Below are 15,093 nucleotides of genomic sequence, written 5' to 3'. Positions count from 1 at the left end.
TTTTATATTTCAAAACAACATTTCTCGACCTCGATGGTTATTCTGTAACATTCATGAAAACTCGTACTTTATTTCTTAAATAGCCTGTATAATTAGTCATAATTATCTACTTAAACCAGTACACAAACCATTGTTTATAAAATTTGATTGAAATGAATATTCTATTATAAAGTCAATAATTGTAACGAAAATGAGGACCAATTCCTCCTTAAAAAACTAGTAACTTTCAAGTATGAGTTAATCCAAAGTGAATATACCACAGGTTTACAAATGAGGTTACTCTGTTTGTTTGAAAACGATAATCCTGTTTGTATAAGACAAAATAACTGAGAGTATGATTAATAAGCAACCAAAATTTAGAGTCATTCGCTGAGTTGTTTACATTTTGAATGTAGAAGTGAAAATTCCAGTTTTAGACCTAAAGTGAACGTGTAAAACGTAATGAACTGTTTATTTATGCTAAAAATGAATAAAAAGGCCGACAAATCATTTTGAAAAAGATTTTTTTACTGGTATACTGAACTATTGTAAACAAAAACAGGGCACGAGCTTTTTTACATGACAAAGAATTGATATCCCTGTATCTTGCTAATAACTCTACGACTGATTTTCAACTTTTATTTGTACATTAGCAAGGCATTCCTAGAGCATTTCAATAATGAAAACAGAAATTTAGAATTTGACCAAAATCCTGACAATGCCCCTTTAACAGACGATGTTGCACTCTCTTCACAGCAGATAAAGATTTGAAAACCAGCCTGTTTGGTTAACTTATAGCTAACTCGTTTAGTCATAAATAGAACACAAAAAGAACATTTAATTTGGGTGGGGTGATTTATATGCAAGGTTTTCTTCGAAACATTAAGCATTAAATGGCAAAAGTAAAAAGGGGAAAATCATCACGATGTTAAAATATACATTTACATATATGTATTTATTTTATATCATTCAGGAGATACATACTAACGTCAGACATAAAACTAGAACAAGAGGCCCATGGGCCACATCGCTCACCTGAGGAACAATAGGTATGATAAAATCAGCTCAATGGAGTCATAATACAAACTATCTGGACAATGTACAATAATAAATGTAGATCCTGTATAAATAAAATCCATTTTCCCCTGGATATTCTTATGTTTATAATCATTAGTCCCTTTTCTAACAGGATGATTTTATAGTCATATCATATGTTGAGTATTACAGTTCTCAAAAAGATCCCTAACAATAGTTTATATATGGGATATAAACGTATATCAAACTCTGAACCTTCTCGTGAGCCTGGGGCTAAAGTCTTAACAATTATAAAGAATCATCTGGCTGATTAGTTTCTGAGAAGATTTTCAAAGATTTACCCTATATATTCCTTTGTTAAACTTTGACCCCCCCCCCCCCCCATTCTGGCCCCACCCTACCCCTGGGGATCATTATTTTCACAACTTTGAATCTACACTACCTGAGGATGCTTTCACACAAGTTTCAGCTTTCCTGGCTGGTTTCTGAGAAGAAGATTTTTAAAGATTTACTCTATATAATCATATATTAAACTTCGACCCCCCATTGTGGCCCCAACCTACCCCCGGGGGTTATTATTTTCACAACTTTGAATCTACACTACCTGAGGATGCTTCCACACAAGTTCCAGCTTTGCCGGCGGATTAGTTTCTGAGAAGAAGATTTTTAAAGATTTACTGTATATAATTCTATGTTAAACTTCGATCCCCCATTGTGGCCCCACCCTACCCCTGGGGGTCATGATTTTCACAACTTTAAATTTACACTACCTGAGGATGCATCCATACAAGTCCCAGCTTTCCTGGCTGATGAGTTTCTGAGAAGAAGATTTTTAATGATTTACTGTTTATATTCCTATGTAAAACTTTGATCCCCCATTGTGGCCCCACCCTACCCCCAGGGGTCATGATTTTCACAACTTTGAATCTACACTACCTGAGGATGCTTCCACACAAGTCTCAGCTTTCTTGGCCGATTAGTTTCTGATAAGAAGATTTTTAAAGATTTACTTTTTATATTGATATGTTAAACTTCGACCCCTCATTGTGGCCCCACCCTACCCCCGGGGGTCATGATTTTCACAACTTTGAAACTACACTACCTGAGGATGCTTCCACACAAGTTTCAGCTTTCCTGGCTGATTAGTTTCTGAGTAAAAGATTTTTAAAGATTTACTCTATATATTCATTTGTTAAACTTCGACCCCCCATTGTGGCCCCACCCTCAGGTGAGCTAAAAGGTTAAGTTTACAATTCAATAAGTTGGTTTCTGGAAGAACAGACTTTGAAATTTTCGTAATAAATATTGACAAATTTTTTACTTTTTTAATCTTTAGCTTTTAAGATCTGTGTACAAACATAGAATTGTGAGCAAAGCTCTGTATCTTGCTTATAATTCGAAGCTTTACACTCAAATATGGTTAGTAAATAGATATTGTAGGGTAACAATTAAACACAAGAAACATGCACTACATGTATAACAAATAATTTAAAGAACACAATTTATTTTTTCGAAATGAATCATATATATACATGTATATACCTACATATTTCCGTCAGCGATATCAAACTCTATTTAAACTGAATAAACTCGAGAAAATGCCGAGCATCTCAACAAAACCCATTGCATTAATTTACCATTACGCAAAAGATAATGCCGAATTACCGATAGAATGAATTGTATTTCAGTACCCCTACATCAGATTTTGCTTAATTTGCGCAGGTAAACAGTTTAAAACTGTTTGATTTACCGAAGTCTCTGTTTGATTTGATACGTAAAAATCACGAAATACAGACGATAGTTCCCAGGTTACAAAGCATAAATAATGAAAACGAAACGAAAATCAGAACTAGCTAACACCAACGTCATGTGTGAAAACGGTCAACGCATTGAAATATTTAGCCTTAATTTACTTCACAAAATCGGCACCAATATATTTTGCATGTTTCAAAAATTTCCCTTCATACGCGAACGGTTTCATAGCAAGCAAATTCATCATAGTCAGATCGACCCTTTTTCGTATAATGTCATGGCTGCTTTAAACAAAGAGCCTCGTTTTAGAAGTATGGAATACGAGTCTTGGTAAAATGGGTATGCAAACCCGGGCCGTGGCAAAATAAAAGCCGGGGCAGATCGGCAATCGTCAATTTCAAATACGCATTATTTTGCAGCAATATTTACAGCGAATACAAATATACTGGTCCATCAAATATCCCGAAATTTTAATGAGATTAGCAGATTAATACCTGCCAATCTTTTGTTTTGCTCAGGCCAAGTCTTGCCTACCCATTTTATCGTATGCCGAGCCCGAAGCTATTAAACTGATTGAAACACGCCTTTCCTTTATTATTATTTTCGTAATAACTCAGATTTGAAACAGAATTAGCACTTAATTTTTGCAATTTATATTTTCCTTCCCATAAGGATACTTTATGCTAAACTACGTTGAATTGAACTCGGTAGTTCTTGAGAAGAAGATTTTTAAAAATGCACCCCCCTTTTTCTACTGTTTCAAGGTTTTCTCCGCTTTGAATACAGATCGGACTTTTATTTCTGCAATTTATATTCGCCCTCCCATAAGGATGCTTTGTGCCAAAATTGGTTGAAATTGGATAAGCAGTTTTAGAGAAGAAGTAATGTAAAATGTAAAAAGTTTACAGACGGACAGACGGACGACGGACAAAATGTGATCAGAATAGCTCACTTGAGCTTTCAGCTCAGGTGAGCTAATAAAAACTGATAACAGTATACGTACATATATCATATACCTAGTAGTGTATCAGCCCTGATACACGTGTTTTGGACAAGGTGAGACAGCAACCGGGAGCTAGGGCTGTATCGCCCTCGGGGCTGATATTTCTCTGTCTCACTCAGCTTGTCGTTAAGGGGTGTATTGCCCTCAAATTTGAAATCGATAATTCCCATATATCTCTGCTTTATATTAAGACTAGTTTGTAAAATAACGATAGAATAACGAATAAATAATACAAAGCACCACCTTATACATCTGAATATTTTTATTTTATTGCCGAAAATTGAAAAATAATTATTCAAAAATAGCGCCAAAGAGTGATATGTATTCAAGTAAGGGGAGGTAACCTACACAACGGTTGTGTATTTAGAACAATATCACGCTTTAATTAATATCAATTAACATTTAAATTAATTATGGAGGATATAAAGAAGGATGGAACGAGACCTAATCTTAGAAAACCAGAGATTAGACTGTAAAATATAAGTGGTTGAAGTAATGGCACCGCTTATGAACGTTCTCAAACAACTTGCTATACCAACTTATGGATTTTTATGAATGGAATCTGACAGGAAACTTACGAAATCCCAGTGAAAGAATTTTACTTATAACGAAGCTGCGTAGAATGGAAGTTTCTCTCTCGATGATTTGAATTCTAGAAGAGAGTGCTTCATTTCAGACGATAGACTCCCTTCTACTGTATTTCAAATAACGATGTTTGTCAACAAAGTCCGGCAAGTCTTACAGTTCTTAACACATATAAAAAGGAATAAAAACGAACAAGTTTTGTAAATCCGATAAAAGTCTATAGCTTTTTCATGATAAATTATATTCCTTTTTTGGAATTTGAATAAAAGTCTTTGATTTTAGATATATGATATAAACAACATCACACTGTTGTTTTGATCTCGGCCCTGGTATCAGCCCTCGGACGGTATCGCCCCGCGCCCTTCGGGCTTGGGCCGATACCAACCGCTCGGGCTGATACCAGGGCCGAGATCAAAACAACAGTGTGATATTCTATATGTATGCTTGATTAAAATAGTTTTACGTCTTCAGCATTTTGTCTTAGTCTAAATAAAAATCTTCATTTAAGACGTATTATTCCATTAGATTAAAGACGGAGTTGACTAAAACGTTGAAGTGCCCAATTATTTGCATTACTCATTCATTGATATTGCTAAAAACACAGGACTAAATTAGAGCATTCAGACATCTAAAGTACGACTGAAGGCTTTTTATTCTGCAGTGACCAAATGGCAGGTCATGCATATCTTCAGACATTATTTATAACAACAACAGTTTCATTCGATGATATATTGTTTATTTTGCCCTTGTTAAGTCAAGTTTGCAATTAATTTTACAGAATTTTTATATAATATTTTTCGAAAATATACCTATTTGTCATTTCTACATGATGTGAATTACGCACGAAGTTAAGAACGTGTATATATATATATATATTTGCATCACTCATTCATTGATATTGTTGAAAGCACAGGACTAAATTAGAGCATTCAGGCATCTTAAGTACGACTGAAGGCTTTTTATTCTGCAGTGACCAAATGGCAGGTCATGTTTATAACAACAACAGTTTCATTCGATGATATATTGTTTATTTTGCCCTTGTTAAGTCAAGTTTGCAATTAATTTTACAGACTTTTTATATAATATTTTTCGAAAATATACCTATTTTTCATTTCTACATGGTGTGAATTACGCATGAAGTTATATATATATATATATATATATATATATATATATATATATATATATATATATATATATATATATATATATATATATATATATATATATATAGCGCAACTAAATGATACATGTTGATGTTTTTTGAAGAGTTGTCTAAGAAGATGCAAGCAAGAAGACCCCTAGGAAGCTGTGCTATAATACTTTTCTTTATTATTCAGACTGCAACAGGTAATTAAGTATTTTTTTAAATAACGGTTTTGCATTTTTTTTTTAAACTTATCATTTTCTTGACATGAATTTTGGCAACTACATGTTTTATATTCTTTTCCATCCTTGTGATAAAAAAGATCAATTTTTTTTCTTTTCATCTTTATTTAAATATCTTATTTTTTCCTGATAGGCGACACTAGATGTTTACGAAAGGGAGGAAAATGTCAGGAGAATTCAATACCATGCGACAATTACCAAAAAGGGTTATGTAATGGTGGACGAACCAGACAGTGCTGTATTTCCAACCAAGGTTCTATTTCTCTTATTTTAAAATATTTTTAAAATAAATATTTAGTACACGTTTACTCAGTTTTGTAGAACATTAGACACAAAGATTTATTGTTTATGTAACATGTTACGTTCTTATTCGTTACATTCAACTGAACACTAAGACAGTGTCTAAGTACAGAAAAGTGCAGATTAATCAAATGTATAATAAATGTTAATGTTAGAATATTTTTAGGTTACTCAGGTGACCTATTTACCTACTATATCTTCGTCCGTCGTGGTGCGGTGGGCAACTTTTTTAAAAAGAATTATTTATTTTTTAACTTCTTAAAAACTAAAAGGTCATTTGTTATCATTTTTGGCTGAAGCATCTAAGGAATCAAAAATGTGAAATTCATAACTCTACCACTCCCCGGGGTGCCATAGGCGGTGCTAAAATACAGAATTTTAAAATTATCAAAAATCTTCTTCTCTTCTTCAACACACGTGGGGAAAAAAACTAAATGCAGTATATTGATATCCATGAAGTCTTCTACTAAACTGTAAAATTCATGGCCACTGGGTCAGAGTTTCAGGCCCTAGGGTAGGATCAATATGGTCATATGGTAAGCATATATTAAATCTGTTAAAATCTCGTTTTCTACTTCCATATATATTTGAAAAAAAAACCTAAATGCATTGTAATGATGTTCATTGAGCCGTTTACCAAATTTGTGAAATTCATAGTCAGGGGTTCAAGCCGTAGGGCGGGGCCAATATAGCTATGTGGTAAAAGAGTATTAAATCGTTATAAATTGTTTTTTCTATTCCCATATTCATGTACAGTTGAGGTATTATAATATCAACTAAATGGTAATGATGTCCATGAAGCCCTCTATCTAAATTTTGAAATTCATGACCGCTGAGATTAGGATTTAGGCCCTAGGGCGGGACTAATATGGCCATATAGTGAAAGTGAATTAAATCTTTAAAAAATCTTTTTCTCCACTCCCATATATATTTACATGTAACAAGGAATAAATGCATGGTAATCGTTTTATGATGTCCATAAAGCCCTTTAGCAAAATTGTGAAATTTATGGTTCCTGGGTCAGGAGTTAAGGCCCTAGGTCGGGGCAAATGTTGCCACATAGTGACAGTGTATAGATTTAAGATCTGTACTATCACAGTTGTGGGAAATGAGGATTTGCATTGTTATTATGTTAAAATTGTGCTGATGTTAAATGGTGAGATTCGTCGTCCTTGAGCCATGGGGCAGAAGTTGAAGCGGGGGGCGGGGGCGGGGGCGGGGGCGGGGGGGGGTGGTTAATATGACTATGTATTGAACATGTATTTTTATTTATGCTGTTTGTCATCCATTAACAATTTTAACTTCATCCTCTAAACTACATGGTAAATTGTCGAACTGATATACGCCCTATGTTAGGAAATTTACTTTACTTTAAAAAAACATCTCTACTCCCACACACCTGTAAAAAAAATATGAAGACTAGGAAGTCATCTACCAAAATTTCATGGCCACTTGGAAAGAGGTTTTGACTCAATGATGGCGCCAAAATGTAGTCACATTTAGTTATAATGGGTGTGGGCGAACTTGAATTTTAATGAAAAAAATTTATAAAGGGAATGAATGAAGCTGTCTATCAAAATTAAAGATAACAAGAAAGCAATTTGCAAGAATTGGTTAATGGGGACAAAACAGTTAATGGATTTTTTTTCCTTGCTTTTTCATATTTAAGAACTACTCATTGTAAAAAAAATGTATACAAAGAGTTCAAAGTTCTTTTTATTTTATTTTTAAACAAAACAACCAAAACAGGTTTTAAAGTTTTTAAATAAACCGTAGACTTGTTAATAACAGCGTAAAAAAATACTGAAAAAGTTTGGTATGTGTAATATACTTTTTAATAAATGCAAAATGGTGTCTTTGAATAAATGGTTGAAGAGTGAACAGGTAAAACGTGAAAATTGATAGAACAAAATAACTAATCAGTGGTTTTTGTTTTCGTATAAATGTCCCAAGGGACAGAGTGCCTGTCTGGCCGATGGGGATGGGAAAGGGTTGTTGTTGTTGTTTTTAATAAAACATGAATACCAGCTATCTGTAAGTTATATATCAAACCATATAAACATAAATGCTATCTTGAAAGTTAATAAATATGGAGCAGTTATTCCCAATCAATGTCCTTGTTGTAAGATTTTAGGTCATTACCATATTTTAGATTTTATTTTACTCCAGAGTGAAGCTTAATTAAATGGATATATTAAGAGAATCTTCAAAAGGTCTGTGTATGAGCTAAGGTATTCAAGTAAACGTCTTTTGGCCTCTTGTTGAAAACATCTGCTGTTTTCAACAATGATGAGAAAACAATGCTATTAAAAACATTTTAATGCTGTTTTTTGTTTGGAAGGCGTCATATCTAACTACACATGAAATGAACCTTCTATTTAGGCTTTATCTACATTCACTTACCCACGAGAGTCCGTTTGTCTATAATTTTAAAATCTGAATATAAACCAAAAAAAATTTGTTTTCGATATAAATATAAAGAAACAACTGAATCATATTCGTTAGACACACTTTATCTTTAACATTTCTACTTGCATAATCAGTAAATGGGGTTTTTTTCTCTCATAAAAAGTTGCTGACAAACCTTGCAGAGATAAAGGAGGTAAATGTCAACAGACCTCCGTGTCCTGTAGAGGGACATACACGAGCGGATTGTGTGGAGGATCAGCGTCCAGGAAGTGCTGTGTCCCACAGTCAGGTAGGCACTGATTCAAATTAACTGAAAATTGCATTTTCTTTCCAATTTTACGCTATACGTGTAGCCTATTTGCTGCTTATAACACGAGAGGTTACAGTTCTTATTTTTGCAAAACTAACCCTTATAAAACTTTAATCGAGTGGGAACGTTTTCCTTGGCTCAAGATGATACTGACAATCTAATATCAATCTCATATTTATAATAAGGGAGAAAACCCTTTACTTACCAATATGCTATTTTATTCATTCTACATGTAAGTAAGTCAACAATATAAATACAATGTTTTTAGGATCGGCGAGTTGTAGTGCAGCAGCAGCGGCAGTAGCATGCAAGATTAAGAACTCCTCAAAGATTACCTTGTTAAAAATAAACCCATCACAAGTGAAAGACGGAGCAGATCCTTACAGCAATATCAGGGATGCATGTGCTAGAAAAGTTGCCAAGCGGTCAAGGTAGTTAATTGTATCATAAGGTCAATGGAGAGAGAGAGAGAGAGAGAGAGAGAGAGAGAGAGAGAGAGGGGGATGTTTTCTATGCTGTTGTTGCATTTTTTTGAAAGATCTCATCGAGAATTGACACGTATATATATTTATATGACAATTTATATAAGAAGGGTATATATATTTTTTAAACTTATATGAAGTATTAAATATTTGTCAAATTAATGGCATTCAACATTAAATGGTAGTAGTTGATATAATATTAAATATATTCATATTTCAGTTATAAATGTAGAGAAGGACAGGCACCAGGTGGCTCTACCTGTCTGGACTTGAAAATTCTACAATACATTTACAACTTGGGAACTTCTACCAAATACCAAGTACAGGTACATGTAGAATTATTTTTGTCCCCCGCCGCAACGCGGAGCGGGGACATAGAAATGCCGGGCGTCCGTCCGTCCGTGTTTCCGTCCGTCCGTCACATTTTTTGTAGCGCTCTCATGCCTACAAATTTTGACGGATTTTCATTAAATTTACACCAATGTTTATACCACTATTACCTTGGTCAAGTTCGAAAATCAGCATTGGTCGATACTTTTTGTTGGAGTTATGGGACTTTGTGACCTTGTAAGCGCTCTCATGCCTACAAATTTTGACGGATTTTCATTAAATTCATACCAAATGTTTATACCACTAATACTTTGGTCAAGTTCGAAAATCAGCATTGGTCGATACTTTTTGTTGGAGTTTTGGGACTTTGACCACAATAATGACTCTGTTTTATCCAAATATTGACCTTGTAAGCGCTCTCATGCCTACAAATTTTGACGGATTTACATGAAAATTATACCAAATGTTTATACCACTAATACCTTGGTCAAGTTCCTAAATCAGCCTTGGTCGATACTTTTTGTTGGAGTTATGGGACTTTGACCACAATAATGACTCTGTTTTATCCAAATATTGACCTTGTAAGCGCTCTCATGCCTACAAATTTTGACGGATTTACATGAAAATTATACCAAATGTTTATACCACTAATACCTTGGTCAAGTTCGAAAATCAGCATTGGTCGATACTTTTTGTTGGAGTTTTGGGACTTTGACCACAATAATGACTCTGTTTTATCCAAATATTGACCTTGTAAGCGCTCTCATGCCTACAAATTTTGACGGATTTACATGAAAATTATACCAAATGTTTATACCACTAATACCTTGGTCAAGTTCCTAAATCAGCCTTGGTCGATACTTTTTGTTGGAGTTATGAGACTTTGACCACAATTATTACTTCATTATATCAAAAATTGACCTTGTAACCGCTCTCATGCCTACAATTTTGACGGATTTACATGAAATTTATACCAAATGTTTTTACTACTAATACTTTGGTCAAGTTCCTAAATCAGCCTTGGTCGATACTTTTTGTTGGAGTTATGGGATTTTGTGTCCGTGCGTCCGTGTTTCCGTCCGTCACACTTTTTTGTAAGCGCTCTCATGCCTACAAATTTTGACGGATTTTCATTAAATTTATACCAAATGTTTATACCACTAATACTTTGGTCAAGTTCGAAAATCACCATTTTCTTACATGTATATCTCTGCAATAAGGTATGTGGTTTTATACGGTATGTAAACCAGAGTATGAAACTTGAATATGATTTTTAAACAAAAACTGTACAGTGATATTGTCTTGTACATTTTAGATAAACTTATATATGTTAATAGGTATTTGTTTGATTTTAGATTGTAGCATTTTGGATATATTTGCGACAGGAAAAATAGAAAAAAAATGGGTGGTAGGGGTAAAAAAATGTTCCTCCCAACCTCCCCACATTTAATACTGGAACAGCCCTTAATGTTTGAAATATTGCAACTTCATATACAGTATACTAGTATACTGCTTGACCGGTGGGGGACGCAGGAAATCTATTCTTGTTTAAATTTTATTATTATATGATTTTTTTTTATATTCTTTTATAATTCAAATATTAGTGCCTCACTTACCATTTTTTGCATTGTCCACAGATTAATCAGGATACATTTATCAACCTTTATTTTCATTTTACACACAAATCTGTAATTGTTAATTTTAATGAAATAATCAAATTGATTAATAATTTAATACGATGCCCCGTACTGTTTTTAAATAGTATTTATTGGAATTATACACAGATATTATTCATTTATTGAGTACAAAATTCACTGCAAAATGCACTTTGAATGTTAACAATCTGTGGATTTTACAGTGAATTTTGCACTCGATGAATAAATAATATCTGTTTATAATTCCAATTGAAGAGTATTAATTTTAAAGACATTACGGTGCCTCGTATTAAAAAACCGACTTGAAAAAAATTTCCGATCGAGTTTCACACAAATATACGAACACTACCAACAAAACCCTACCACATACCCAAAAAAGAAAAACAAATACCTGGTACTCCTTTTAAAACCTTTCAAATCGCATTTACGTTGGGGGGATGGATAGGGGTAAATGAATAGTATGTCTCAGTCAAATTCATTAACCTGATTCCACAATTTTTGTTCGGTCGGTCGGTTTTAAAAATTAAAAAATAGTAAAAGTGGTCTAATGAAATAAATTTAAAACAGGTTTTATTTTTCTATTTAAAGGTAAACGCCATCGCCGGAGCGTGCCACTCTAATGGCTCCAAACATTATGATGGAAAAGCTGTCGATTTTCAATTATTTGGGAGCGGAACTGCAAAAGCAGCACAAGAAAAAGCTTTCAGAGATGAATGTACAAAACATAAGGGCTGGTCCCACGGCGGTACACATGTTCATTGCCAAATAGGTACATTATTCTAATTTTAATCTATAATTAAAGGATTAAAAATTCTAATTACTTTTGAAAATAAGATGTGGTATAATCTACAGACCTATTAATGTTGACATTTTGCACTGAAACACTTATTCCAAGTAATAGAAATTCAGATGAAAAAAACACATTTTATAGGCTTGATTAAAAATCGAATGTAGGGAACAATTTGTAATGAAATTTGACTACTCAAGAAGCTGTTATTTATGGTTAACATTCAAAGTGCATTTTACAATTTTGTATCTTTCATGTAGTTTTTTTTTTTCATTCATATACCTGTACCTTATTAAATAGTCTGCATTGATATGACACATAAAATTTTTAATTAATGCATAATTTCTTGATAATTTTTTTCAGGTATGTATTTCTTGCAAATAAAAATATGATAATTACATATCACTCTAACCAAAAGAAAGAAAAGATTTACAATATATTATGGTTACAAGATATACATATCCATAAATAATCAGCAACAGGATATATAGGCATATATATGCACATATTTATAACCACACATCAATTTTCGCTTCATCTATCCTAGTCCATGTTAAAACAATTGAAATTCAACTGAGAGACTATACCCTTTAGAGGGTGGATGTAAATATACAGAATAGTTTAACGTATTCTGACAAAGTATTCATAGCAAAAGTGCAACAGTTTGAAATACACATGTAATTGTTTTATCTTTCATTTAATGATAAAGATAGATCTTAACATTAAAACAAAACATTCTTCTTAATTGTAATTGTATGGATTGACTCATTCTTTCTTAAGTTTCCAATTATACAGTACATTTTATATCTGTAAATTCTGAATGCAATACAAGAGAAGAAGATATTATAAAGCTTTATCGTTTCGTTCTTATCTACAAAAAACCAATGATAACGTTTATCCAAACAAAAGTAAGGTTTAAACATTAGCTTACCATATTTCAAACATGTTTTACATTTACGGTACGCAAACAAAAATTAGATGGTGTGTATTTAATTTGCTTTGTCTGCTTTACAACTTCTGCATTTATTATTTACCTTTTTATTTAAAATTTTCACGATGATTTGACATTAAACAAGACTTATTAAGCATCTTTTTACCTATACTTTATGCGATATATTTATGAAATTAATTTCATGGTTTTTTTTTATCTTTGCAGTGTAACTATCACGAGATATACTCCTGCAAACCTGGATTTGTACACTATCAATGACGAGAGCGTATAAACAGTCATGATATCGATGTCACATACAATATATAATAAAATCCATCAATTAATATACTACGTTCACTATGTCACTATGACAGAATCGAAATTGCCCTTTTATCCATGTAAGTGTAGCAAGTTTTCAGTATCAATTATTAACACAAGATCATTTCTTGTTTATGTATGTTAAATAATCAATGAATATTTATGTCCTATTATGCAGCGATGTTGCAAATATTCACGCAATTCAGCGATGTATAGAGCAGTACAAATGAAAAAGTATGTAGAAAATATACATGTAGCACTTGTTCAAAATATTCCTGTTATTTTTGTCTTGCCTTCGAACTCAATTATCATAGACTGTACCTTTAATTTACCAAATCATAAAATTGCAGTTACTTGAGTACCAATGAGTTAATTAATACTTGTAGTTAATCGGGCTTTTCTCCAAACACAAATGTCGTTTTCGTAGTTAATAGGGCTTTTCCCCAAAAACTCATGCCATTGAAAACGACGTAAAGGAAGATTGTTGCAATGATTGTAATAAACATTAAAGATTGTTACAACATTAATAGAAGAAATGTAAAGTATAATTTTGTGACTGATGAAAAGTTGTCGTTGTTAAGTTGAATTAACAAACCAAGCTTATTCAACACAGTGGTTCCCAACCACCATCCCAACCCAGAGCTATTAAATGTCTCATACAATGTAACTTAGAATATAAAAAGAATTTGCATAAAACTTTTTCTTTTGGAAAACGGGGATAAAGATCAAAGAAAAACATATTGACAAAACGTATAGAAGAAATTTATCACTATTACTCTTACTATTAATGGCAATTTACGTATATATTTTAATCAATAGACTTTTACAACTATCATGAGGATGCCGAACAATCTATTAACTCAAAGCTGAAATTGATTTTAGTACCGTCTTCCAAAGAGGACGCTACTAAAATCGATAAAATAGTTCACATTCTCCGGGTGTGTACTTTCTCTCCTTTGAAATTGATTTTAGTACCGTCTTCCAAAGAGGACGCTACTAAAATCGATAAAATAGTTCACATTCTCCGGGTGTGTACTTTCTCTCCTTTGTGATTGGTAGAAAATATATGTTGAGAATATTTAGTTAAATGCTGTTTGGCGCAAGGAAAATAGTATTCCGATGATCTCAATACGTAAAAATGAACATGCTCGTTAATTTTTGAATCTTAAAAAAGAGAGAAAAATAAAAAATAATTAGATTGCGATGAATGAAATTAGCTGAAAATCATTTGCACAGATTTAATCTGTAAACCTTCAGTGAAAATAAATGTTAATTTGTAATATCCTATACATCTGTTTTTCAAGTTAATCGTAACAACAGGTTCCCACAAACCATATTCTATTGGCTGTATTGTGAAAAAAAGAAAGTTGCGAATACTGTAGCTAATTAAAATTTTAGACAAAGTTTAAAATGGAAATAAATTATTAAAATATGGTGTATCAACCTATCGACAAAGCTCGATCAATACATCGACACGACTTAAAAGCTTTATTCTTTATTAATTAAAGAATTCCTTTCTGCAAAACACGATGCGAGCATGCCAACTAATAGTTCGTGCCCTTTTCATGATGGCGTGGGATGCTTCTGCCAAGCTGTGGTTAGTACCTTCAGTATTTTTAAACCTTTTTGTTTAGATGTCTCTTACTGTAATTTTGTTTTGGTTTAAAGTAATTCTCTCGGTTGCAGTGATAAATATAGGATACTTATATTGTGATTTTCTTTATCCAACAAGTTGAAATAGTGTATATATTCGCGAGGCTTGCCGAACGAATATAACCATTTCAACGAGTTGGATAAGGCAATAATAAAATCACACAATTATAGATGT

The 15,093-nt window shown here is 32.8% G+C and overlaps 1 protein-coding gene across 1 annotated transcript; it reads left to right on the top strand.

Moving 5' to 3' along the window:
- Nucleotides 1-5,585: 5,585 nt before the first annotated feature.
- LOC117684420 (uncharacterized) lies at nt 5,586-13,580 on the top strand. Its single transcript, XM_034456557.2, has 7 exons — nt 5,586-5,704; nt 5,877-5,996; nt 8,616-8,741; nt 9,031-9,193; nt 9,465-9,570; nt 11,818-11,998; nt 13,173-13,580. The coding sequence occupies exons 1-7, from the start codon at nt 5,605-5,607 to the stop codon at nt 13,175-13,177; spliced, it is 801 nt and encodes a 266-aa protein (XP_034312448.2). The 5' UTR covers nt 5,586-5,604; the 3' UTR covers nt 13,178-13,580.
- The last annotated feature ends 1,513 nt before the right edge of the window (nt 13,581-15,093 follow it).

Source organism: Magallana gigas, chromosome 5 (genome assembly GCF_963853765.1).
Source record: "Magallana gigas chromosome 5, xbMagGiga1.1, whole genome shotgun sequence".
Classification (NCBI taxonomy): domain Eukaryota; kingdom Metazoa; phylum Mollusca; class Bivalvia; order Ostreida; family Ostreidae; genus Magallana; species Magallana gigas.
This window is presented reverse-complemented; position numbering and strand designations above follow the sequence as displayed.

Bases quoted from the DNA above. Each gene is read 5' to 3' on its own strand.
- LOC117684420 (XM_034456557.2), top strand. From the start codon at position 5,605: ATGTTGATGTTTTTTGAAGAGTTGTCTAAGAAGATGCAAGCAAGAAGA. The intron at 8,742-9,030 runs GTAGGCACTGAT...CAATGTTTTTAG, and splicing joins GTGCTGTGTCCCACAGTCAG to GATCGGCGAGTTGTAGTGCA. The intron at 9,194-9,464 runs GTAGTTAATTGT...TTCATATTTCAG, and splicing joins AAAGTTGCCAAGCGGTCAAG to TTATAAATGTAGAGAAGGAC.